A 27,774-nucleotide genomic window follows, 5' to 3' on the forward strand; every position below is an offset into this window, starting at 1 on the left:
TACAGGGCATTGGTGAGGCCACACCTGGAGTATTGTGTACAGTTTTGGTCTCCTAACCTGAGGAAGGACATTCTTGCTATTGAGGGAGTGCAGCGAAGGTTCACCAGACTGATTCCCGGGATGGCGGGACTGACCTATCAAGAAAGACTGGATCAACTGGGCTTGTATTCACTGGAGTTCAGAAGAATGAGAGGGGACCTCATAGAAACATATAAAATTCTGACGGGGTTAGACAGGTTAGATGCAGGAAGAATGTTCCCAATGTTGGGGAAGTCCAGAACCAGGGGTCACAGTCTAAGGATAAGGGGTAAGCCATTTAGGACCGAGATGCGGAGGAACTTCTTCACCCAGAGAGTGGTGAACCTGTGGAATTCTCTACCACAGAAAGTTGTTGAGGCCAATTCACTAAATATATTCAAAAAGGAGTTAGATGAGGTCCTTACTGCTAGGGGGATCAAGGGGTATGGCGAGAAAGCAGGAATGGGGTACTGAAGTTGAATGTTCAGCCATGAACTCATTGAATGGCGGTGCAGGCTAGAAGGGCCGAATGGCCTACTCCTGCACCTATTTTCTATGTTTCTATTTGAATTTGCCCTTAATTCTATTCTTCTCTACGTTACCTAGAAACATAGGAATTGCTAGATGGAAAAAGGCCAAGATCTATTTAGTTTGCTTCCTATCATCCTGGAAAGTCGCATGAGGCACCGATAATGGAGTTGTTGACTAATTATAGCCATCAATCTCTATCAAATAGTCCACAACAGACAGAGACATGAGCTGAGATAAACCCTCAGCGGCGGAGTGTTTGGGAACTGTCGGTCCAAATGATTATTCCTCTCTAGCATTCAACACCTACCATAGGTCATAAAGACTTGCATTTATATAGCGCCTTTCACGACCACCAGACGTCTCAAAGTGCTTTACAGCCAATAAAGTACTTCTGGACTGTAGTCACTGTTGTAATGTGAGAAGCGCGACAGCCAATTTGCGCACAGCAAGCTCCCACGAACAGCAATGTGATAATGATCAGATATCTGTTTTTTTGTTATGTTGATTGAGGGATAAATATTGGCCAGGATACCGGGGATAATGCCCCTGTTCTTCTTCTTCAAGTGCGGGATCTTTGACGTCCACCTGAGAGAGCAGACGGGGCCTCGGTTCAACATCTCATCTGAAAGACGGCACCTCCGACAGTGCAGCGGTCCCTCAGCACTGCATTGGAGTGTCAGCCTAGATTTATGTAGATTTAAGCCCCTGGAGCGGGATTTAAATCCACAACCTTCTGACTCGGAGGCGAGAGTGCTACCCACTGAGCCACAGCTGACACAGTGTCTCAAATCATTCATGTACTGCAACCCAAAATAGTTTTTTCTACATTCAGTATGACAATCTGTGATTCATGTTCCACCCCATGCATTATACAACTCAAGTGCATATCATAAGAGTCGCCCACAGGAAACACAGGATGGAGTGTCCTTCCATAATCTTATTGACACTCTAACCTTTCACTATTTCCAGCTTCCGACATCTTCCCTGCATTGTAAGCTACACTTACAACTTGGATTCCCCTTCTGCTCATGTTTGCTTGGTAGGTGAGAGAGATTCCCAAGCCTACGCAAAAATATATTCTGTCTGTGCAGCTTAGCACTGCTGAATAGCTCCACCAGCCTTATGGCAAAGTTTAATCAGCATCAGCTCTTTCTTATCTCGGCTGCCCCGTGGAGACAGTTGGATAAAGTGCCACTATATATAAAACAAACTGCCTTTATTTCAGAGACAGGATTACTTGTGGTTGCAATGAAACCTTCTCAGCCTGCCCCCGATTGTAGTCTGAAGCCCAGTGAAGATCTATATCCCGTGCTCAACACACACAATGTCGGATAGGTCGGAGGGCCTCCTTGTAGGGCTTGCTCCTGGGCACGGCCAAGGGTGCCATCAGTCGGTCCAGGCAGCGGGCGGTCGAGGGGGTCGTTCGGCCTGACTGCCTGCCTCTCTTCCGCGTGTACATCCGAGCCAGGGTGTCCCTGGAATTGGAGCACGTGGTGACCACCGGTACGCTCGCGGCCTTCCGCGAGAGGTGGGCGCCGGAGGGACTGGAGTGCATCATTTTAATTTGAATTATTAAGTTTGATTTAAAATGTGTTCATTTATAGCCTTTATTTGTTGTGCCCTTTTAAAAATGGGGCACATGCTGATCTTTAAACAGGCAATTGCCTGTAAGAAGAAGAGACAGCACACAATGTAAATTCGATTTGAATTTAGATTTCACTGTTGGACCAGTGAAAATATCATGTTAACAACTCGATGGTATCCGATCTTACCCAGTAAATCATTCTGTGGAAGCCACTTGTCTGTCTTCACATTTGCCGGTAGGGGGATACTGGGCGGCCAGGAATTGTTGTTGTATCTCCAAATGAACTTCTGCGGAAGCCGAGCGAAAGCTTTGGTCATCTTCCCAATCAGATGGAGATCTGAAATAGATTCCACCATAGTACCCAAAGCGATCACAATAAAGCCCTGGTCCCCCGATAAAAATTCTTCCATTTCCTACGTATAAAAATAAATACATTTATTATTTTTTATTGACATTTATATTTACATATATATGAAATACCTGATTAAAATATAAAGTCATGTTTCACATATCGATCATTTCCAGATTATTAGGCAAGAACAAGAGGAGCACGAGTAGGCCGCTCAGCCCCCTCTAGCCTGTTCTGCCTTTCAATTAGATCACGGCCAATCAGTACCTTAACTCCACCTGCCCACCTTGGTTCCGTATCCCATAATACCCTTGCAGAACAAAAATCTATCAATCTCAAATTTTCAACTGACCCCAAGCCTCAACAGATTTTTGGGGGAGTGAATTCCAGATTTATGTGACCGAGCTTGTGGTCACCTGTCCTAATATCTCATTGTGTGGCTCAGTGTCAATTTTTGTTTAATAAGGCTTATGCGAAGTGCCTTAGGATGTTAAAGGTGCCATATAAATGCAAGTTGTTGTTGTAAAGGCAGATCATCCATCAGATGACAAGCTTTGTTATTGAACAGCTTAGAAACAATTTTGTAGATTATGGGTTAAAATTATGATGCTCTTTGGAAAAATTCTAATTACCTTTAAAATTGGAGCTAGGTCATTCAGGGCTGAAGGCAGGAAGCACTTCTTCACACAAAGAGAAGTGTAAATCTGGAACTCTCTTCCCCAAAAAGCATTTGAGGCTGGGGGTCAAATTAAATTTAGAAAACTGAGATTGATTGATGTTTATTAAGCAAAGGTATTGAGGATTACAGAACCAAGGCAGGTAGGTGGAATTGAGGGACAGATCAGCCGTGATCTAATTGAATGGCACAAAAGCTCGAGGGGCTGCTGTTCCTACGTAACACGTCTAACCCTTGACCTTACTATCTAAGATGGTCTCTGCACTCCCATGGTCTCGATTAATCACGGACATCCCCGACCACTTCCTTGCACCTCCCACCATCCCACTCTTTCCAACCCTACTTCCTTCTGCATCCTCCCCTGTGGAAAAAAAACCTCCTCCCCAAGTCACCTGCAATTTCACTTTCATGCTGGTCCTGCCTAACCTGTGACCTTCCATTTGTCACAATACTTCAGCTGTCGATGTGTTCAATCACACCCTCTCCTCTGTCTTTTGATGCCTTTGTGCCCAGTAAAACCCTTAGTCTCCCCCACACTGGTCGTTTTCTCCCCCCCGCCCCGCCTCCCCGCCCCCTCCCCCCAAGTATGGCCGCATCTTTGCTTCCTCAAGCTGAAAACGTGCAGACGTGAGCGTACCTGCTGGATAACTGTCATGGTCATCTGCCATCGGCTCTCACTGGGCTATATCATGCCTCTCTCTCTATTGCAGACACAACCCCTACTCCAGGATCAGCTGGCTAGGCCCCGAGCTCTGGAATACCCTCCCTGAACCTCTCCAGCCCTCTCCCCGCCTAAAGGCCTACCGCTTTACCAAGCTTTTAGTCACCCGTCCTAATATCTCCTCTTGTGGCTCTGTGACAAATGTTGTTTGATAACGCTCCTGTGAAGCGCCTTGGGACGTGTTACTACGCTAAAGGTGCTGTATGAATGCAAAGATAATCCCCGGCTTCTTTTCTCCACTACCGGCAGTCTCCTTAAACCCATGCTCCCTGATCGCCTCCTCCCGTAACTCAAACACCAGTCCGAGAAGCTCATGGAGCTCTTTATCAGTAAGATTGAGATCACCCGTTCAGCCGCCTCGGGCGCTGGCGTGCTCCCTCCTGCCCGAGCCCTGAAACCGCATCTTTCGTTCCCTCCTCTCAGGTGGGCAGAACAGTGGCAAATGCAATTCAATCCAGAGAAGTGTGAGGTAATGCATTTGGGGAGGGTTAACAAGGAAAGGGAATACACATTAAATGGTAGGACATTGAGAAGTGTAGAGGAACAAAGGGACCTGGGATTGCATGTCCACAGATCCCTGAAGGTAGCAGACCAGGTGGATAAGGTGGCATCTGGAATACTTGCCGTTATTAGCCGAGGCATAGAATGTAAGAGCAGGTGGGTTATGCTTGAACTGTATAAAATACTAGTTAGGCCACAGCTGGAGTACTGCGTGCAGTTCTGGTCACCACATTACAGGAAGGATGTGATTGCACTGGAGAGGGTACAGAGGAGATTTGCGAGGATGTTGCCGGGAGTGGAAAATCTTAGCTATGAGGACAGATTGGATAGGCTGGGTTTGTTTTCCTTGGAACAGAGGAGGCTGAGGGGAGGCCTCATTGAGATGTATAAAATTATGAGGGGCCTAGATATAGTGGATAGAAAGGGCCTATTTCCCTTAGCAGAGGGGTCAACAACCAGGGCGCATAAATTTAAAGTAATTGGGAGAAGGTTTAGAGGGGATTTGAGGGGAAATTTCTTCACGCAGAGGGTGGTGGGGGTCTGGAACTCACTGCCTGAAAGGGTGGTAGAGGCAGAAACCCTCACCACATTTTAAAAAGTACTTGGATGTGCACCTGAAGTGCTGTAATCTACAGGGTTACGGACCTAGAGCTGGAAAGTGGGATTAGGCTGGTTAGACTCTTGTAGGCCGGCGCGGACACGATGGGCCGAAATGGCCTCCTTCCGTGCTGTAAACTTCTATGATTCTATGATTCTCTCACCTCATACCCTCTCCGAGCTGATCCGAGACCCGCACCTCCTGTTCCCTTGACCCCGTTCCCACTAAACCGGTCATTGTGTCTTCTGCACGTGAAGTCACTGTGTCTCAAGCAGCCACTCCAGCTCCCTGACAGTATCAGCAGTGCCTCGAAGTTTCAGAAATCTCAATTTTTTTCTCCATATAATTTATGATCACTGCCTTGCCCAAAGCAAAGATGAGGAGAAAATTGTGACCATGACAAGTCAGAGGCAATCTGTTTTCCAATATGTCAGCCACAAGCTACATGCGGCTAATTGAGAAAAGGGAAAGCTGAGGGGTGACCTGATAGAGGTCTTTAAAATTATGAAGTGGGTTCGACAGGGTAGAGAAGTTGCCTCCACTTGCGGGCGAGTCCAAAACTAGGGGCACCCTCAAAACCTCCCTGATAAAATGCAACATCCCCACCGATACCTGGGAGTCCCTGACCAAAGACCGCCCTAACTGGAGGAAAAGCATCCGGGAGGGTGCTGAGCACCTTGAGTCTCGTCACCAAGAGCATTCAGAAAACAAGTGCAGGCAGTGGAAGGAGCGTGCGGCAAACCAGACTCCCCACCCACCCTTTCCTTCAACGACTGTCTGTCCCACCTGCGACAGGGACTGTAATTCCTGTATTGGACTGTTCAGTCACCTGAGAACTCATTTTTAGAGTGGAAGCAAGTCTTCCTCGATTTCGAGGGACTGCCTATGATGATGATGATGATGAGGGGCCATAAATTTTGGGCAGTCACTAAAACATCCAGTCGAGAATTCAGGAGAAACTTCACCCAGAGAGTCCTGCAAAGGTGGAACAAGGAGGCGAATGGCTTAAATGCCTTTAAGGGGAAACTAGATATGTACCTGAGGGAGAAAGGAATAGAAGGATATGTATATAGGATTAGCCGAAGAGGTGTGGGAGGAAGCTCATTCGGAGCATAAACACCAGCACAGACCAGTTAAGCTAAATGGCCTGTTCCTTTGCTGTAAATTCCAATCTACTGTCCTTACCCATTCTAAAATCTAACACCAGTCCCACACCAACATGGATAACTTGTAACTGCTCTCTGAGGAAGTCACTCAGTTGTATCACAGAACGGTTACAGCACAGAAGAAGGCCATTCGGCCCGTCGAGCCCATGCCGGCTCTCTCAAAAGCACTTCAGCTTGACCCACTCCGCCGCCCTTTCCCCCCTAACCCTGCAATTTTTTTTCTTTCAGGTACTTATATAATTCCCTTTTGAAAGCCACAATTGAGTCTGCCTCCACCACCCTACCAGGCAGTGCATTCCAGATCCTAACCACTCGCTGAGTAAAAAAAAGTTTTTCCTCATGTCGCCTTTGGTTCTTTTGCCAATCGCCTGAAATCTGTGTCCTCTGGTTCTTGACCCTTCCGCCAATGGGAACAGTTTCTCTCTATCAAACGGCTACAAAGAATTTCAAGCGTTCAAGAAGCCGGCCCACCACCACCTTCTCAGGGCAACTAGGGAATGGTCATAAATGCCAACCTTGCCCGCGATGCCCACACCCCGAGACTGAATGAGTAAAAGGTCTCAGACAACAAGAGGGTACATTCAGTGGAGAGCCTCATGTGATGGTGGGAGTGCGGGTGGGAGATAAGGCGAGATCACTCATCATCATAGGCAGTTCCTCGAAATCGAGGAAGACTTGCTTCCACTCTAAGGCCCCGAGTTTCCACACGCGGCGAAAAAGGCGCGCCTCAGAGCTGGGCGCCTGTTTTTCGCGCCGAAAACGGCACCGGAAAAAAAGTGCGGTATTCTGGAGCTCGATGTCTGCTTGGCGCGGCGCACAGGAGGCGGAGCCTACCAGTCGCGCCGATTTTGTAAGTAGGAGGGGGCGGGTACAATTGAAATGAGGCTTCTTGGTGCCGGCAACCCTGCGCGTGTGCGTTGGAGCGTTCGCGCACGCACAGTCTGAAGTAAACATTGGCACTCGGCCATTTTTAAAAGTACTGCAGAAAAAGTGAAGATTTGTTTCTTGGACCCCTGCAAAGGCTTGCATTTTAATTTTCTTGATATTTCTTGTGTGAAGGAGTGCTTTTAGCAGCACTGCTGAATAAATCACCTGCTGAAATCAGTGAGTTCAGCTTTTCACTGCTAAACTTGCAGAACCGGTGCCTGCAAATTAAGGACTGTGTGTTTGGAGAAATAAAAGTGCCAATTCAACTTTGCAATGGATCAACGTCCACCAAGAACAAAGAATTTCTTGCATGAGGAAGCAAACCATTGCATAATATGTGGTGTTGACAATGCAGCACCCATTCTGCAAATTTAAATATAAAGATGTCGATGTGGCTGCCTCTCCCTGTCCAAATGGCCTCAATCAGTCCCCCTCACAGCTCGAAGGCTGCTGCTGTTCCTTCTTCAGCTCCCGACCAGCCACTGACGCCGCTGCAATCCCATGGCCGAATGGCCTCACGTCCGCTCCTGATTCTTTGGCTGCCTTCGAGCCACTGACACCGCCCCATAAGCATGGCCGAACGGCCTAAAGAATTTAAAATCTGCAGCTGCGTGTGTCCTGTGTTCATTCTTCAGCTCCCGGCCAGCCACGGCCTCAAGTCCGTCCGGGTGCTGCATCTTCGCGGGGAATGAAGGCCTGCCTCAAGCACCGCAGCTCAGCTCGCAGGCTGCTTGCTGCCGCTGCCGTCGAGACACTGACACCACACCGCTGCCTGAAAGGCCTGCCTGAAGCACTTTCACACAGGTAGGAACATGGTTTATTTAATCTTTTCTTTGCTTCTAAATTTTTATTCAGGTTGGATTTATTTGTATAATATTTGTATAAGTATAACTAAGGATTGATTGTAGAATTTAATGACTTCCCTTCCCCCCCCCCCCTCCCCCACCTCGTTCCCGACGCCTAATTTGTAACCTGCACCTGATTTTTTTAAAGTGTAGACAAGGTTTTTTCAAGCGTACAAAAATCTTCACTTACTCCATTCTAAGTTCACTGTGAAAACTTTGAAATCAGGCGTCAGTGGCCGGACACACCCCCTTTTGAAAAAGAAATTCTGTTCCAAAGTGAAATTGTTCTACCTGACCAGAACTGCAGAAAACTAAATGTGGAGAATTCCGATTTCTAAGATACTCCGTTCTACACCAGTTGCTCCTAAAAATCAGGAGCAAATCATGTGGAAACTTGGGGCCTATAAGTGAGTTCTCAGGTGGCTGAACAGTCCAATACGGGAATTACAGTCTCTGATACAGATGGGGCACAGTCATTGAAGTAAAGGGTGGGTGGGACTGGTTTGCCGCACGCTCCTTGCGCTGCCTGCGCTTGATTTTTGCATGCTCTTGACGTCGAGACTCGAGGTGCTCAGCGCCTTCCCGGATGCTCTTCCTCCACTTAGGGCGGTCTTTGACCAGGGTCTCCCAGGTGCCAGTGGGGATGGTGCACTTTGTGAAGAATGAGAGGTGATCTTATTGAAATGTATAAGATTCTGACGGGGCTTGACAGGGTAGATTCAGAGAGGAGGTTTCCCCTCGCGGGGGAATCTAGAACTAGGGGACATAGTTTCAGAATAAACGGTCTCCCATTTAAAACAGAGATGAGGAGGAATTTTTTCTCTCAGAGGGTCGTGAATCTTTGGAATTCTCTGCTCAGAGAGCTGTGGAGGCTGGGTCATTGAATATATTTAAGATGGAGATAGGCAGATTTTTGAATGATAAGGGAGTCAAGGGTTATGGGGAGTGGGCAGGGAAGTGGAGTTGAGGCCAAGATCAGATCAGCCATGATCTTATTGAATGCGGAACAGGCTTGAGGGGCCAAATGGCCTACTCCTGCTCCTATTTCTTATGTTCTTATGTTTCCGACCCTGGCTCCTGTCAGGCATGTAGGGTGATAGAACTTCCTTTGAACCTCTTGGGTCTTGTGTGCACAATCACACTGCATAAATAGACGCAAAGCCACCTACCTGGGGCAAGGGCTCGGCAGGTTTCGAGAGGAAGCTCCCGACGTAAACCATGTTCGGCAAGAGCGGTCGAGGATATTCCAAAGAGAAGCCGGTGTTGTAGATCCAGAGCTCGGCCTTATGGAGTAGGTCCTCGAGGTTTACATTCTCCTCCGCTGAGAAATGCTTTTCGATAACGTGACTGAAGCGGTCGAAACAGGCCCGACCCTCGAAATAACCTCTCAGGAGCACCCTGACATTCTGGAGGCGCTCAAAGAAGGTCATGGAGTCCGAGAGGTGGGACATGAAGGCAGGCACGTAGCTGGGGTTTGAGGGCAGGTGGACGTAGCGCGCATTGTAGAACGAGGTGCCGTAGACCGCAACAAAAGGTAACTTGAGTTTCTCAGCCAGCAACAGGGTGCAAAAGTGAAAGGCATCGATTACCATCAAATCATAGTTTTCGTTGCGCAGCTTGGCCAGTATTTCAGAATCGGACAACAGTTTGTCACACTCGTACGCGTGTGCATCTAGGATTGTGAGAAACGATGAAAAGTAGTATCTGCATTGGAGAAGGAAAAAAAAGATAACATTATGCTATTGCACACCGAGATCTTATGGTGGACTCGGGGAGAAAATAAAAGATGTGCAACGGTCACCGGGGGGAGGTAAAGAACTAGGAGAGCAGGCCTAGCACCTCCTCCCAACTAGGCCGCAATTCTGTTGGCCTTCTGTATTTAAGAACATAATAGGAGCAGGGAGCAGGCCATAACGCCCCTCGAGCCTGCTCCGCCATTCATTAAGATCATGCACGATCATTGACTACTTTCCCGCCCGTCTCCATATCCCTTGATTCCCCTGAAGCTCCAAAAATCTATCTACCTCAGTCTTGAATATATTCAGAGACTCAGCATCCACAACCCTCTGGGGCAGAGAATTCCAAAGATTCACAACCCTCTGAGTGAAGAAATTACTCCTCATCTCTCTCTTAAATGGCCGACCCCTTATCCTGAGACTGTGCCCCCGCTCCCCCCCCACCCTAGTTCTAGACACTCCAGCCAGGGGAAACAACCTCTCAGCATCTATCCTGTCAATCCCCCTTCAGGATTGTGTATCTTTAGTTTGAGCTTGAGCTTATTTTGTGCCTTGTCTCATTAATAAAGCCCCAGAATTAACAAAGAAATATTTAATTGAGCATCTAGTATAATTCTCACTCGGAAGCGCTCTCGCCCACTGGGTCACAAAGTTGTAGATTCAAGTCCCACTCTAGAGTCTTGAGCAGAATTGTACACGACCACAATTTATAGCTTAATAGCCTGGCATGTCTATTAATCCTTGATCATATTGTGGAAAATAAATGGTCTGCATGTCTTTAATTCTGATCTTCCACAAACCGCTGAATACCCCAAACAGTCATCATCATCATTGGCAGTCCCTCAAAATTGTGGAAGACTTGCTTCCACTCTAAAAGTGAGTTCTTAGGTGGCTGAACAGTCCAATACGGGAATTACAGTCTCTGTCACAGGTGGGGCAGACAGTGGTTGAAGGAAAGGGTGGGTGGGGAGTCTGCTTTGCCGCACGCTCCTTCCGCTGCCTGCGCTTGTTTTCTGCATGCTCTCGACATAGAGACTCGAGGTGCTCAGCGCCCTCCCGGATGCTCTTCCTCCACTTTGGATAGTCTTTGGCCAGGGAATCCCAGGTGTCGGTGGGGATATTGCACCTTATCAAGGAGGCTTTGAGGGTGTTATTGAAATGTTTCCTCTGCCCAAGTGGGGCTCGCTTGCCGTGTAGGAGTTCCGAATAGAGCGCTTGCTTTGGGAGTCTTGTGTCAGGCATGCGAATAATGTGGCCCGCCCAACGGAGCTGGTCGAGTGTGGTCAGTGCTTCGATGCTGGGGGTGTGGGCCTGATCAAGGACACTAACATTGGTGCGTCTGTCCTCCCAGGGGATTTGCAGGATCTTGCGGAGACTTCGTTGGTGGTATTTCTCCAGTGATTTGAGGTGTCTACTGTATATGTCTCTGAATCATACAGGAGGGCTGGTATTACTACAGCCCTGTAGACCATAAGCTTGGTGCCAGATTTGAGGGCGTGGTCTTCCAACACTCTCTTCCTCAGGCGGCCGAAGGCTGCACTGGCACACTGGAGGCAGTGTTGAACCTCGTCGTTGAATGTCTGCCCTTGCTGATAGTAGGCTCCCAAGGTGTGGAAAATGGTCCTCATTGTCCAAGGCTGCGCCATGGATCTTAATGACTGGGGGAGCAGTGCTGTGTGGCGGGGTCAGGTTGGTGGAGGACCTTTGTCTTACGGATGTTTAGTTTAAGGCCCATGCTTTCGTACGTCTTGGTGAAGATGTTGACGATGACTTGGAGTTCAGCCTCTGAATGTGCGCAGACACAGGCATCGTCTGAGTACTGTAGCTTGACGACAGAGGATGGGACGGTCTTGGATCTGGCCTGGAGGCAACGAAGGTTGAACAGGTTCCCACTGGTTCTATAATTTCATTTCACTCCAGCTCATTAATTGTAACGTTATAATGGGCTTGGAGCTTGCTGAAAAGTTACTGAAGTGTTAACGGCACATGCCGTTATTAAGGTGTAAATCGGACAGCATGTTTAGGGGATTAAGAGATATGGCGTGAGTTCCGAATCTCCAGAACTTGCTGGTCGATTTACGCCGCTTGCTTCGCATGAGTAGCATCTCGCATTTTGCCCCATTATTTTTAAGAGCCTGCTGGAACTGTACCATTACATTCCCGTTAGACTCGCCACAGAAAGTCAGGTCTGGCAATTAACAGCGTAAGTACCCTCTTCACGATATCATCATTGTTAATGATTGCCAATCAACCTCTCTGGCCCAGAAAATGAAACAATTCAAACTCATTCCATCAGGTAGTAAATTGTTCTTGAATGATTCAAAATATTTTGGGCTAGAAATTACGTAGCGTATTGTTTGGGGCGATAACTTTCGCTTCTCTGAACTGCCTCCAATCCAAGTATATCCTTCCCTAAATTAAATTATCAGCTTGCACATCCAGCAAATTACAGTGCAAAACATTTGAGGACTGAAGGGTACAGGAAAAAGTCTAACACACGGCATGCACCACAAGATACCCTGCTCAAGCTTTGTACTTCTAGGAGAACATCTTGGAAAGGTGGTGCTGCAAGTAAGAGGTCAGTAAATTGCCTCGACAGAACCAACTCTTGCCATGATGACCATTTCATGTATTTTGCCGCACCATTCTCAAACACTTCTGTCCCCTCAGCAACTCTGAGTAGATTGAGCAGGTTGAGCCTATAGTCTCTGGAGCTGAGAAAAATGAGAGGTGATCTCATTGAAATGTATAAAATTCTTAGCTTGACAGGGTAGATGCAGAGAGGCTGTTTCCCCTGGCTGGAGATTCTAGACCTAGGGGATACAGTCTCAGAATTAGGGGTCAGACATTTAGGACTGAGATGAGGAAAAAATTCTTCACTCAGAGGGTGGTGAATCTTTGGAATTCTCTACCCCAGAGGGCTGTAGAGGCTCAGTTGCTAAGTTTATTTAAGGCTGAGATTGCTAGATGTTTGGACATTAAGGGAATCAAGGGATACGGGGTTAGGGCGGGAAAGTAGAGTTGATTTAGAAGATTAGCCATGATCTTATTGAATGTGGAGCAGACTCGAACGACCATTTGGCCTACTCCTGCTCCTATTTCTTATGTTCTTAACTCTATAAAGTCCAAAACTGTGAAACTGAGCCCACATTGTGGTTGGTCCTCTATCAACTCTTCCATGCTCCTTGGAAAAGTATAAGATAAAGATTTTTGCCTCTGATAGGCAAGTCTGCTTTCACCTCTCGCTGTCAATCTCTCCCTCTCATAACCTTTCTTCTGTCTCCCAATTCAATCAGTGGTGCTATGGTAACTGTCTCCCGCAACTGTCCTCTTGTTTCTACTATTCTCCAAATACTCCACCTTACTGCATGTTCACGATGTTGAAATCAAAACCCATTGCAGTGTCCAATGGAAATCAGTTTTTTTCTGATTGTAGCCTTCCTATGCAGACATTTAAACCCTTGCCCTTTGCTCAATGAAGAACAGGAATGCTGTGCTTACATTTCTTGTGGTTGTCATACTGAAAGAAAGTAATTCTATCTGATATGCCTGTCTGCATTCTGTAACTCCATTTCAAAAGAACATTTAAAATCATATACGTACTTTTTGTAAAAGCGTTCCTGCACAAATTTTTGCATCACTTTCCCGTATTCTCGCGCGTAATTCTCTCCGATAGTCCATGGGATGTAGGTGTAGCCATTGTGTGAGATGTTTACTCCTGAAAGGCACATTTTCATTTTCCTTTATTACAAATGTACTGTGTCATACAATACAAACCAGAGGAAGGGCATTTGGGGGTTTGCATCCACTTCACCTTTAGCCCTCAACACATTTAGTGCTCAATGGAATAAAGTTTCCCCAAGACTGGAGTCTCACTCGATGGGAGTGTAGATCCATCAATCGGGTCAAGTGATCAGGGCACTCGATTCTCCCGGCTCCATGATTTTCCAGTCATAGAACATAAGAACATAAGAAATAGGAGCAGGAGTAGGCCATTCGGCCCCTGAAGCCTGCTCCACCATTCTATAAGATCATAGCTGATCTGATCATGGCCTCAATTCCACTTCCCTGCCTGCTCCCCATAACTCTTGACTTCCTTATCTTTCAAAAATGTTCTATCACAGCCTTGAATATATTCAATGACTCAGCCTCCACAGCTCTCTGGGGCAGAGAATTCCAAAGATTCTCGACCCTCAGAGAAGAAATTTCTCCTCATTTCCGTTTTAAATGGGCGACCCCTTATTCTGAAACTATGCCCCCTTGTTCTAGATCCATGAGGGAAACATCCTCTTTGCATCTACACTGTCAAGCCTCATCATAATCTTATATGTTTTGATAACATCACCTCTCATTCTTCTAAACTCCAATGAGTACAGGCCCAACACTATTGTATTGATGGAGATTTTTGGCACATGGAATTCGGTTAATTCAGCTTCCAAAAGGTGTTCATGTTTAGTTCATTCATATAGAGGGGATTAAAAAGTGTTTCACATCATTAGAAACGTAGAAAATAGGTGCAGGAGAAGGGCATTCGGCCCTTCGAGCCTGAACCAGCATTCAATAGGATCATGGCTGATCATGCAAATTCAATACCACACTCGTGCTTTCTCTCCATACCCCCTGATCCCTTTAGCCTTAAGGGACACATCTAACTCCCTTTTGAATATATCCAACGAACTGGACTCAACAACTTTCTCTGGTAGAGAATTCCATTGGTTCACAATTCTCTGCGTGAAAAAGTTTCTCCTCATCTCGATGGCTTACCCCTTATTCTTAGACTGTGACCCCTAGTTCTGGACTTCCCCAACATCGGGAACATTCTTCCTGCATCTAACCTGTCCAATCCCGTCAGAATTTTATATGCTTCTATGAGATCCCCTCTCATTCTTCTAAATTCCAGTGAATATAAGCCTAGTCGATTCAGTCTTTCTTCATATGTCAGTCCTGCCATCCCGGGAATCAGTCTGGTGAACCTTTGCTGCACTCCCTCAATAGCAAGAATGTCCTTCCTTAGATTAGGAGTCCAAAACTGATCACAATACTCAAGGTGTGGCCTCACCAAGGCCCTGCACAACTCCAGCAAGACCTCCCTGCTCCTATGCTCAAATCCTCTCGCTATGAAGGCCAACATACCATTTGCTTTCTTTACTGCCTGCTGTACCTGCATGCCTACTTTCAATGACTGATGTACCATGACACCCAGGTCTCATTGCACCTCCCCTTTTACGAATCCGTCACCATTCAAATAATATTCTGCCTTCATGTTTTTGCCACCAAAGTGGATAACCTCACATTTATCCACATTATACTGCATTTGCCATGCATTTACCCACTCACCTAACCCGTCAAGTCACCCTGCAGCCTCTTAGCATCCTCCTCACAGCTCACACCGCCACCCACCTTAGGGTCATCTGCAAACTTGGAGGTATTACATTTAATTCCTTCGTCTAAATCATTAATGTATGTTGTAAATAGCTGGGGTCCCAGCATCAACCCTTGCGGTACCCCACTAGTCACTATCTGCCATTCTGAAAAGGACCCGTTTATTCCTACTCTTTGCTTTCTGTCTGCCAACCAGTTCTCTATCCACGTTAATACATTACCCCCAATACCATGTGCCTTAATTTTGCACACTAATCTCTTGAGTGGGACCTTGTCAAAAGCTTTTTGAAAGTCCAAATACACCACATCCACTGGTTCTCCCTTATCAACTCTACTAGTGACATCCTCAAAATATTCTAGAAGATTTGTCAAGCATGATTTCCCTTTCATAAATTCATGCTGACTTGGACCGATCCTGTAACTGCTTTCCAAATGCGCTGCTATTACATCTTTAATAATAATTCCAGCATTTTCCCCACTACTGATGTCAGGCTAACCGGTCTATAATTCCGTGTTTTCTCTCTCCTTCCTTTTTTAAAAAGTGGGGTTACATTAGCTACCCTCCAATCCATAGGAACTGATCCAGAATCCATGGAATGTTGGAAAATGACCACCAATGCATCTACTATTTCTAGGGCCACTTCCTTAAGTACTCTGGGATGCAGACTATCAGTCCCTGGGGATCTATTGGCCTTCAATCCCATGAATTTCCCGAACACCATTTCCTGACTAATAAGGATTTCTCTCAGTTCCCACAGTTCCTCCTTCTCGCTCGACCCTCGGTCCCCTAGTATTTTCGGGAGGTTATTCACGTCTTCCTTAGTGAAGACAGAACCAAAGTATTTGTTCAATTGGTCTGCCAATTCCTTGTTCCCCATTATGAATTCACCTGATTCTGACTGCAAGGGACCTACATTAGTCTTCACTAATCTTTTTCTCTTCAATATCTATAGAAGCTTTTGCAGTCAGTTTTTATGTTCCCTGCAAGCTTACTCTCATAATCTATTTTCCCCCTCCTAATTAAACCCTTAGTCCTCCTCTGCTGAATTCTAAATTTCTCCCAGTCCTCAGGTTTGCTGCTTTTTCTGGCCAATTTATATGCCTCTTCCTTGGATTTAACACTATCCCTAATTTCCCTTGTTAGCTGCAGTTGAGCCAGCTTCACCGTTTGATTTTTACGCCAGACAGGGATGTACAATTGTTGAAGTTCATCCATGTGATCTTTAAATGTCTGCTATTGCTAATCCACCATCAACCCTTTAAGTATCTTTCGCCAGACTATCCCAGCCAATTCATGTCTCATACCATCGAAGTTACCTTTCTTTACGTTCAGGATCCTAGTCTCTGAATTAACTGTGTCACTCTCCATCATAATGAAGAATTCTACCATATTATGGTCACTCTTCCCCAAGGGGCCTCGCATGACAAGCTTGCTAATTAATCCTCTCTCATTACACAAGACCCAGTCTAGGATGGCCTAATCTCTAGTTGGTTCCTCGACATATTGGTCTAGAAACCATCCCTTATACACTCCAAGAAATCCTCCTCCACAGTATTGCTACCAGTTTGTTCAGCCCAATCTATATGTAGATTAAAGTCACCCATGATAACTGCTGTATCTTTATTGCATGCATCCCTAATTTCCTGTTTGATGCCATCTCCAACCTCACTACTACTGTTTGGTGGTCTATACACAACTCCCACTAACGCTTTCTGCCTTTTGGTATTCCGCAGCTCCACCCATACAAGCTAATGTCCTTCCTTACTATTGCATTAATCTCCTCTTTAACCACTAACGCTACCCCACCTCCTTTTCTTTTCTGTCTCTCCTTCCTGAACATTGAATACCCCTGGATGTTGAGTTCCCAGCCTTGGTTACCCTGGAGCCATGTCTCCGTAATCCCAATTATATCATGTAGGTTAACAGCTATCTGCACAGTTAATTCATCTAACTTATTACGAATGCTCCTTGCATTGAGACTCAGAGGCTTCAGACTTGTTTTTTTACCATTCTTTGTCCTTTGAGAATTATGTGGCCCTTTTTGATTTTTGCCCTTGATTTCTCTGCCCTCCACTCTTACTTTTCTCCTTCCTACCTTTTGCTTCTGCCCCTTTTTTACTTCCCTCTGCCTCCCTGCATAGATTCCCATCACGCTACCATATTAGTTTAACCCCTCCCCAACAGCACTACAAATACTCCGCCTAGGTCATCGGTTCCGGTCCTGCCCAGGTGAAGACAATCCGGTTTGTACTGGCCCCACTTCCCCGAGAACCGGTTCCAATGTCCCAGGAATTTGAATCCCTCCCCCTTGCACCATTCATCAAGCCACGTATTCATCTGAACTATCCTGCGATTCCTACTCTGACTAGCGCATGGCACTGGTATAAAGGCCCAGCTAGTGCAGCTGGGAGGCAAAAAAGTAGAAAGAAATCAAAAGGTGACGCCACAGCCAAGGGGGTAAGTAGCTTTTCTTTTCGATATAAGTAAGTAACATTTAGCATGGTTGTTGTCAAATTAAGTTTATCTAAGGGTTCAGTCATGGCAAGACTGCTCGGACACGTGTTATGCTCCTCCTGTACTATGTGGGAAGTCAGGGACGCTTCCAGTGTCCCTGACGACTATGTGTGCTGGAAGTGCATCCACCTTCAGCTCCTGACAGACCGAACTGCAGCACTGGAGCTGCGGGTGGATGAACTCTGGAGCATGCACAATGCTGAGAATGACCTGAATAGCACGTGACTAGTGAGTTGGTTTCACCGCAGGTAAAGGATACACAGCCAGATAGTAAATGGGTGACCAACAGGAAGAGCAGTGCAACGAAGGTAGTGCAGGGGTCCCCTGCGGTCATCCCCCTGCAAAACACATTTACCGCTTTGGGTACTGTTGAGGGAGATGACTCATCAGGGGAGGGCAGCAACAGCCAAGTTCATAGCACCGTGGGTGGCTCTGCTGCCAAGGAGGGCAGCAAAAAGAGTGGGAGAGCAATAGTGATGGGGGATTCGATTGTAAGGGGAATAGATAGGCATTTCTGCGGCCGCAACCAAGACTCCAGGATGGTATGTTGCCTCCCTGGTGCAAGGGTCAAGGATATCTCGGAGTGGGTGCAGGACATTCTTGAAAAGGGAGGGTGAACAGTCAGTTGTCATGGTGCACATAGGTACTAACGTTATAGGTAAAAAACGGGATGAGGTCCTACGAGGCGAATTTAGGGAGCTAGGAGCTAAATTAAAACATAGGACCTCAAAAGTAGTAATCTCAGGATTGCTATCAGTGCCACGTGCTAGTCAGGGTAGGAATCGCAGGATAGCTCGGATGAATACGTGGCTTGAGGAGTGGTGCAAAAGGGAGGGATTCAAATTCCTGGGACATTGGAACCGGTTCTGGGGGAGGTGGGAGCAGTACAAACCAGATGGTCTGCACCTGGGCAGGAATGGAAGCAATGTCCTAGGGGGAGTGTTTGCTAGTGCTGTTGGGGAGGAGTTAAACTAACTTGGCAGGGGGATGGGAACCTATGCAGGGAGACAGAGGGAAATAAAATGGAGGCAGAAGCAAAAGATAGAAAGAAGAATAGTAAAAGTGGAGGGCAGAGAAACCCAAGGCAAAAAACAAAAAGGGCCACATTACAGCAAAATTCTAAAGGGGCAAAATGTGTTAAAAAGACAAGCCTGAAGCCCCTGTGCCTCAATGCGAGGAGTATTCGGAATAAGGTGGACGAATTAACTGTGCAGACAGAAGTTAACGGATATGATGTAATTGGCATCACGGAGACATGGCTCCAGGGTGACCAAGGCTGGGAACTCAACATCCAGAGGTATTCAACATTTAGAAAGAATACGCAGAGAGGAAAAGGAGGCGGGGTGACATTGCTGGTTAAACAGGAAATTAATGCAATAGTAAGGAGGGACATTGGCCTGGATGATGTGGAATCGGTATGGGTGGAGCTGCGGAATACCAAAGGGCAGAAAACACTGGTGGAAGTTGTGTACAGACCACCAAACAGTAGTAGTGAGGTTGGAGACAGCATCAAACAAGAAATAAGGAATGTGTGCAATAAAGGTACAGCAGTTATCATGGGCGACTTTAATCTACATATTGATTGGGCTAACCAAACTGGTAGCAATGCAGTGGAGGAGGATTTCCTGGAGTGTATTTTCTTGATCAATATGTCGAGGAACCAACTAGAGAGCTGGCCATCCTAGACAGGGTATTGTGTAATGAGAAGGGACTAATTAGCAATCTTGTTGTGCGAGGCCCCCATGGGGAAGAGTGACCATAATATGGTGGAATTCTTTATTAAGATGGAGAGTGACACAGTTAATTCGGAAACTAGGGTCCTGAACTTGAGGAAAGGTAACTTCAACAGTATGAGGCGTGAATTGGCTAGAATAGACTGGCAAAGGATACTTAAATGGTTGACGGTGGATAAGCAATGGCAAACATTTAAAGATCACATGGATGAACTTCAGCAATTGTACATTTCTGTCTGGAGTAAAAATAAAACGGGGAAGGTGGCTCAACTGTGGCTAACAAGGGAAATTAAGGGTAGTGTTAAAACCAAAGAAGAGGCATATAAATTGGCGAGAAAAAGTAACAAACCTGAGAACTGGGAGAAATTTAGAATTCAACAGAGGAGGACTAAGGGTTTAATTAGGAGGGGGAAAATAGAGTAAGAGAGGAAGCTTCCAGGGAACATAAAAACTGACTGCAAAAGCTTCTCTAAATATGTGAAGAGAAAAAGATTAGTGAAGACAAATGTAGGTTCCTTGCAGTCGGATTCTGGTGAATTTAAATGGGGAACAAAGAAATGGCAGACCAATTGAGCAAATACTTCAGTTCTGTCTTCACAAAGGAAGACACAAATAACCTTCAGTATGTACTAGCGGACAGTGGGTCTAGTGAGAAGGAGGAACTGAAGGATATCCTGATTAGGTGGGAAATTGTGTACGGGAAATTGATGGGATTGAAGGCTGATAAATCCCCGGGGCCTGATAGCCTGCATCCCAGAGTACTTAAGGAAGTGGTCTTAGAAATAGTGGATGCATTGGTGATCATTTTCCAACAGTCTATCGACTCTGGATCAGTTCCTATGGACTGGAGGGTAGCTAATGTAACACCACTTTTTATAAAAGGAGGGAGAGAGAAAACAGGCAATTATAGACTGGTTAGCCTGACATCAGTAGTGGGGAAAATGTTGGAATCAATCATTAAGGATGAAATAGCAGCGCATTTAGAAAGCAGTGACAGGATCGGTCCAAGTCAGCATAGATTTATGAAAGGGAAATCATGTTTGACAAATCTTCTGGAATTTTTTGAGGATGTAACTAGTAGAGTTGACAAGGGAGAACCAGTGGATGTGGTGTATTTGGACTTTCAAAAGGCTTTTGACAAGGCCCCGCACAAGAGATTGGTGTACAAAATCAAAGCGCATAGTATTGGGGGTAATGTACTGACGTGGATAGAGAACTGGTTGGCAGACAGAAAGCAGAGAGTCGGGATAAACGGGTCCTTTTCAGAATGGCAGGCAGTGACTTGTGGAGTGCCGCAGGGCTCAGTGCTGGGACCCCAGCTCTTTACAATATACATTAACGATTTGGATGAAGGAATTGAGTGTAATATCTCCAAGTTCGCAGATGACACTAAACTGGGTGGCGGTGTGAGCTGTGAGGGGGACGCTAAGAGGCTGCAGGGTGACTTGGACAGGTTAGGTGAGTGGGCAAATGCATGGAAGATGCAGTATAATGTGGATAAATGTGAGGTTATCCATTTTGGGGGCAAAAACACGAAGGCAGAATATTATCTGAATGGCGGCAGATTAGGAAAAGGGGAGGTGCAATGAGACCTGGGTGTGAGACCTGGGTGTCATGGTTCATCAGTCATTGAAGGTTGGCATGCAGGTACAGCAGGCGGTGAAGAAGGCAAATGGTATGTTGGCCTTCAGAGCTAGGGGATTTGAGTGCAGGGGCAGGGAGGTCTTACTGTAGTTGTACAGGGCCTTAGTGAGGCCTCACCTGGAATATTGTGTTCAGTTTTGGTCTCCTAATCTGAGGAAGGACGTTCTTGCTATTGAGGGAGTGCAGCGAAGGTTCACCAGACTAATTCCAGGGATGGCTGGACTGTCATATGAGGAGAGACTGGATCAACTGGGCCTTTATTCACTGGAGTTTAAAAGGATTAGAGGGGATCTCGTAGAAACATATAAGATTCTGACGGGACGGACAGGTTAGATGCGGGAAGAATGTTCCTGATGTTGGGGAAGTCCAGAGCCAGGGGACATAGCCTTAGGATAAGGGGTAGCCCATTTAGGACTGAGATGAGGAGAAACTTCTTCACTCAGAGAATTGTTAATCTGTGGAATTCCCTGCCGCAGAGAGTTGTTGATGCCAGTTCATCGGATATATTCAAGAGGGAGTTAGATATGGCCCTTATGGCTAAGGGGTTCAAGGGTATGGAGAGAAAGCAGGTACTGAGGAAATGATCAGCCATGATCTTATTGAATGGTGGTGCAGGTTCGAAGGGTCGAATGGCCTACTGCTGCACCTATTTTCTATGTTTCTATGTTTCTAATCCTGAGATTACTACCTTTGAGGTCCTACTTTTTAATTTAACTGCTAGCTCAGGTTAGATGCAGGAAGAATGTTCTTGATGTTGGGGAAGTCCAGAACCAGGGGTCACAGTCTAAGGATAAGGGGTAAGCCATTTAGGACCGAGATGAGGAGAAACCTCTTCACCCAGAGATTGGTGAACCTGTGGAATTCTCTACCACAGAAAGTTGTTGAGGCCAATTCACTAAATATATTCAAAAAGGAGTTAGATGTAGTCCTTACTACTAGGGGGATCAAGGGGTATGGCGAGAAAGCAGGAATGGGGTATTGAAGTTGCATGTTCAGCCATGAACTCATTGAATGGCGGTGCAGGCTCGAAGGGCCGAATGGCCTGCTCCTGCACCTATTTTCTATGTTTCTATGTTTCTAGCTCCTAAATTCAGCTGGAGAAAGAGAAAGAGATACAGATTTCACTTCGCCAGTTTTCAAGATTGAATTTGAGCTTTGGGATGTTTATAATATTGCCACACTGTAAATATCCCATCATATACCAATGCAATCTTTGCTAGAGGATGTTGAAGTACAAGCCGGTTGAAGGACGGTACATTGAATGTAAACTATTGAATCTTTATAGAATCATAGGACTAGAGTTCCCCTAAAGCCCGGCACCGCCGGATTTCCGTCCAAAAAGATTTCTGAGATTCTTCAAATAACGCTTACGAAAATTACATAGAAAAGGAAAACAATACCGCCCGGCGATAAAATGGATCTTACACGTAGATTCTCGCCGATTAAACGAGATCCTGGACAAATTGGGCAGTTCTTAACCAGAATGGGCAGTAATTACTCAAATGTACACCGAGGCTGCAGTTGGGCCTAGGTAGGGGGTAAAAACACAAAAAATATTTTTTCAATGAAACAAAAAATATCAAAACAGAAAACATCCTCTGGACCCTTTTAAACTTAATTGCCGTAAAAGAATTCTAAAAGAATTATAAAAAACACTTTAACTTACCTTTCTTTGCAGGGCTACTTACCTACCGCCCAGTTTTGGCTGATTTTTGCGGGCGGTTTCTTCGATCTTAGCTACGGGTCACCACTGAGTCCAAACTCGGGCGGGGGTGTTTTTTTTCGGCGGTGCATGTGGGTGGTCCACTCCCCAGCGATATTTTGGAAAATGCCGGCGGCACCTTTTAAAAATTGAAGTGGAACCTTTCGCCGGGTGGTTTTCTGCCAAAAACGAGCAGTACCGCCGAGAAAACCGCCAAAAATGAAGAGCAAGGTCTAGCCCATAGAATCATAGAATCATAGAAGTTTACAGCATGGAAGGAGACCATTTCGGCCCAATGTGTCCGTGCCAGATGACAAAGAGCTATCCAGTCTAATCCCACTTTCCAGCTCTTGGTCCGTAGCCCTGCAGGTTACGGCACATCGTGTGCACATCCAAGTACTTCTTCAATGTGGTGAGGGTTTCTGCCTCTACCACCCTTTCAGGCAGTGAGCTCCAGGCCCCCACCACCCTCTGCACAAAGAAATTTCCCCTCAAATCCCCTCTCAACCTTCTACCAATTACTTTAAATTTATGCCCCCTGGTTGTTGACCTCCTCTGCTAAGGGAAATAGGCCCTTTCTATCCACTATATCTAGGCCCCTCATAATTTTATTCACCTCAGCCTTCTCTGTTCCAAGGAAAACAAACCCAGCCGATCCAATCTGTCCTCAAAGCTAAGATTCTCCACTCCCAGCAACATCCTCATAAATCTCCTCCGGACCCACTCCAGTGCAATCACATCCTTCCTGTAATGTGGTGACCAGAACTGCATGCAGTACTCTAGCTATAACCAGTGTTTTATACAGTTCAAGCATAAGCCACTTGCTCTTGAATTCTACCTCTCATCTAATAAAGGCAAGCATTCCGTATGCCTTCTTAACTACCTTATCTACCTGGCCTGCTATCTTCAGGGATCTGTGGACATGCACTCCAAAGTCCCATTATTCCTCTTGATGTATGAGAAATGTAAACTTGTGTGCATTGGCTGAAGGAATGCTGCTTTTGACCGGAGACTACCAAACAAGGCAATGCTACTTCCAGTTTCATATTGAGAATAATCCATAAATATAACTGTAAATATCAGCTTTTTCCTTTGTTCAAGCAGCACGAAAGGGGACCCATGCCGAGGTTTATGTGTTCCATCTGTGACTGTACTCAGCTTGTAAATTGTATTTTATGCTGAAGTTGAAGAATAAAATGAGTATAACCAGAAGACTGAATTTTGTTACGACTCAAGTGAGCAACTGACATCTATTTAAAACAACATAGATATCGAGGAAAATAAAGGCATACAACTCACCAATTAAAGAACGGACCTGCTGGTGGAATTTGGACACATTATGGCCTCCACTTGCCAAGATCTTTGTGATTTCATCCATCATAAAATAATGACTCCCACCTGTGAATACATTCGTGATCAGAGTTTGAGGATGTACAACTTTGCAGAATTTAATGTTGAAACCAAAGTGCATTTACTTGGTCGGCAATCAAATAGTCCCAGGCACAGGAACTCCATTCCTTTTCAGCCTCGCCACTCGATCCATGGATTACATACATCAAATCAAAATAAGTTCCAATCTGGGGCACAAAAGGCTAGGTGGCAGCCTTGGCTTAGTGGTAGCACTCTTGCCTCCGAGTCAGAAAGTTGTGGGTTCCAGTCCCGTTTGAGGCTGACACTTCACTACAGTACCTGCAGAGTGCTACACTGTCTGGAGGTGCAATGTCATCCAATATTAAATTAAAAGACTGAGCTCACAATTCACATCTTTATAGAGCCTTTCATATATAAAAACATTTCAAAGAGCTTCAGAGCACAGGAGAAAGGGCCACCAAGGGTAGAAGTGTGAGCAAGTCTGGCCAAAGCAAGAAAGACTTGTATTGATATCGCTCCTTTCATGACCTCAGGACAACCTAAATCATTCTGCAGCCAATGAAATACTTTAGTAGTCACTGTTGCAATGTAGCAAATGCGGCACCTAAATGCGCACAGCAAGCTCCCACAAGCAACAATGTGATAATGACCAGCTAATCAGTTTTAGTGATGTTGGTTGAGGTATAAATATCTGCCAGGACACAGGGTAGAACTCCTCTGCTCTTCTTTGGAATAGTGCCTTGGAATCTTTTACATCCACCCGAGAGGGCCTCGGTTTAACATCCAATACATCCATCTCCGGCAGTGCAGCACTCCTTCGAGTAATTACATTCAAAGTGCAGTGGGAACACGGGTGTAAGCATTTGTCCTGCATTTATATGATTAACCCTATTATAAACGGTGCAAGTACCAGTGTATCAAAATGCAACATCGGCCCAGAAGTTGCGGTCGGAGGCTTCACGCGGGCAGATGCCTCCGACCGGAAAAATATCTACGAACTTACCTGCTGGTCCGGGAGGTTCGGCGATGTGTGGTCCTGGGCCTCCCTGCGAGGGCCTGCGTAGAGGCCCAACTTTCCCAGGAACGTAGGCGCTAGGTGCTTTGCACACGTCCCTGGGATCATGTGGGCCCAGCCCAACCAATCAGAGAAGAGGTGTTCCCATTCATACTTGTGGTGATTCACAATCATTTAAATAATTTTTTTTTAAAAATCAGATTTAAAATTAATCAAAATGGAATTTAATTAATTACATAAAAACTAAATTTTAATATTTTGGAAAATAAATTTACATATTTTAAAGGGTATAAAAATAAACTGTCCTTATTTCACAGGTTTTTAAATATTTAAATTAAATGTCAGCCGTGGCTCAGTGGGTAGTACACTCACCTCTGAATCAGAAAATTGTGGGTTCAAGTCCCACTCCAGAAACCTGAGCACATTTAAAAAAAATCTAGGCTGACATTCCAGTGCAGTGCTGAGGGAGCGCTGCACTGTCGGAGGTGCTGCCTTTCAGATGAGACATTAAACCGACGTCCCGTCTGTCCTCTCAGGTGGACATAAAAGATCCCATGGCACTATTTTAAAGAAGAGCAGGGGAGATTTCCCTGTAGTCCTGGCCAATATTTATCCCTCAATCGACATAACAAAAACAGATGATGCGGTCATAAGAAATAGAAGCAGGAGTAGGCCATACGGCCCCTCGAGCCTGCTCCGCCATTTAATACGATCATGGCTGATCCGATCATGGACTCAGCTCTACTTCCCTGCCCGCTCCCCTTATTCCTTAATCGGTCATTATCACAGTGCTGTTTGTGGAAGCTTGCTGTGTTTCCCACATTTACAACAGTGACGACCCGCAAATTCAAAAAGTACTTCATTGGCTGTAAAGAACTTTGAAATGTCTGGTGGTTGTGAAACCATCAGCAGGCCGGGGCCATCAGAGGGAGCAGCGTGTGGCAGCATACCGCTGCAGGAGGGCGACGGCTGCGAAGTCCGGTCGTTGATTGCAGTGCGGGCAGGGACAGCAGGAGGGGCGAAGCAGCTGCAAGAGTTAGTACAAGGAAGTGACCGGGGGCCCAGGAGAGGCGTGAGTCTGGGGCCCAGAAGAGGCGAGGGCCCAGGGGCAGCGCAGGCCAGCCCACATTGCTATGTGTGTGCGCAATAGGTTCGTACAGCAGAGCTGGTCTCCAGTTAGTCTTGGGTAACCCTTGCCACTGAACGAAGACCTAGCTCTGTCAAGCCCGTGTGTCCAGTGTGCCAAAGGACCTTTCCAGAGAACCGACAAGCTGCCTATAAAGATCACGTGCAGTCCCATTTTATGGAGGCCAACTGAGGGACAAACAACAAACCAGTTTGAGTTCTACTTTATAAAGGTAGTACCCATATCCAGTCTGAATTTTAATTCTAACACGTTAAAAAAATCCACGCACTGGCATCTTCCACCCTTCACGATGTAGTTCAGAACCTGGAATATTAGGTCCTTTATTGAAACACCTGTGAACTCATCCCTTTTTGGCGTGGAAGCAAGTCATCCTCACTTCGAGGGACTGCCTATGATAATGATGAGAAATTCAAGTCTTTCTTTTTTAAATTATGGACAAAAATGTATTTTCCTGTCCTTTCTGTCTGACGCTGATAAAAGCAGGCTTGTACCAAATGCAGGCCTTACACTTCTATCGGGGTAAGATTGCCAAGATCAACCTCTGGGCAAACAGCCCAACTCTCCGCCCACGTGCGGCGCTCTCAGCGCGCATTTCCGGGTCTCTGAGCATGCGCAGTGCATGGACAAACCCGGAACTGGCGGGGTCCCTCCCGCCGCATGCGCCCCTCGGTTTGTTTCTGCGCCACTCGCGGCGTTAATTGCAGCTGGTCAAGTGTTGCTTACCCATCAGGGCCACAGTGAGCAGCTTGGCGCCGTGTGCCGCGGGTAGGCACAGTAACAACACCAGCCCGGCGCGCTGGTCCATTTCGTGCCGCTCAACCCGTCCTCGCAGCCCGCCCCGCCCCGCGATCCGCCACTGCCCACAGTCCACAGTCCGTAACTGGACCGCCCCGCACCGCCCCTTGTTTGTCACAAATCCCAGAACCGAAAACAGAGACAGGAGGGGAGGGGTGAGGGAGGGAGGGGAGATAGAGAGGTGGGGGGCGGGGTGGAGGGGAGATGGAGAGGGGTGGTAGAGGGAGAGGAGGGGAGAGACAGAGAGGGGGGAGGAAGAGATCGAGGGGGGGGGGGAGATAGAGAGGGAGGAGATGGAAAGGGGAGGGGAGATGGGAGGAGGGAGATGGAAAGGGGAGGGGTGGAAATGGAGGGGGGGGAGGGGGAGGGGGAGTTAGAGAGGGTGGAGAGGGAGAAGGGGGAGAGAGAGGAGGGGGTGGAGAGGGAGAAGGGGGGAGAGAGAGGAGGGGAGGAAGAGAGTGAGGTAAGGGAGGGAGGAGAGGAACGGAGAGAGGGGAAGGGAGGGGTAGAGGGAGGAGAGAGGCGGGTAAGGGAGAGGGAGGAGAGAGAGGGGGTAAGGGAGAGGGAGGAGAGAGGGGGTAAGGGGGAGGGGAGAGAGAGGGGAAGAAGGAGGGGGGGGGGCGGGGAGAGGAAGGTGAAGGAGGAGGGGGGAGAGAGAGCCAGAGAGGACACCTTAGTTAATACTGAGCCTCTCAATGATGGACATCATTTGCAATCTCAGCAAAACAATTTTTTTGCTGTAGAATTGACAGTCGCCTCACCTTTATTAGCCTATCATTCCCAAACAATCCTTACATTTACAATTCTTACATTTGTG

General features: G+C 46.6%; 1 protein-coding gene across 3 annotated transcripts in view; it reads right to left on the reverse strand.

Moving 5' to 3' along the window:
* The window catches only part of LOC139229754 (UDP-glucuronosyltransferase 3A1-like), a 38,233-nt gene extending 11,078 nt beyond the window's left edge, over window positions 1-27,155 (reverse strand). Inside the window, exons 1-5 of one of the 3 annotated variants that reach the window (XM_070861317.1) lie at window positions 26,886-27,155; window positions 23,929-24,027; window positions 13,257-13,371; window positions 9,087-9,621; window positions 2,322-2,547 (exon numbers count right to left, since the gene is read on the reverse strand). In XM_070861317.1, coding sequence (XP_070717418.1) covers window positions 2,322-2,547; window positions 9,087-9,621; window positions 13,257-13,371; window positions 23,929-24,027; window positions 26,886-26,967 — 1,057 coding nt within the window. In that variant the 5' untranslated portion in view covers window positions 26,968-27,155. Of the gene's footprint in view, window positions 1-2,321; window positions 2,548-9,086; window positions 9,622-13,256; window positions 13,372-23,928; window positions 24,028-26,430; window positions 26,520-26,669; window positions 26,756-26,885 lie in introns of those variants that run through there. The other 2 variants (XM_070861326.1, XM_070861333.1) reach the window with 2 other exon arrangements.
* Between the last annotated feature and the right edge of the window lie 619 nt (window positions 27,156-27,774).

This window comes from Pristiophorus japonicus, chromosome 2 (assembly GCF_044704955.1).
Source record: "Pristiophorus japonicus isolate sPriJap1 chromosome 2, sPriJap1.hap1, whole genome shotgun sequence".
In the NCBI taxonomy this organism is placed as follows: domain Eukaryota; kingdom Metazoa; phylum Chordata; class Chondrichthyes; family Pristiophoridae; genus Pristiophorus; species Pristiophorus japonicus.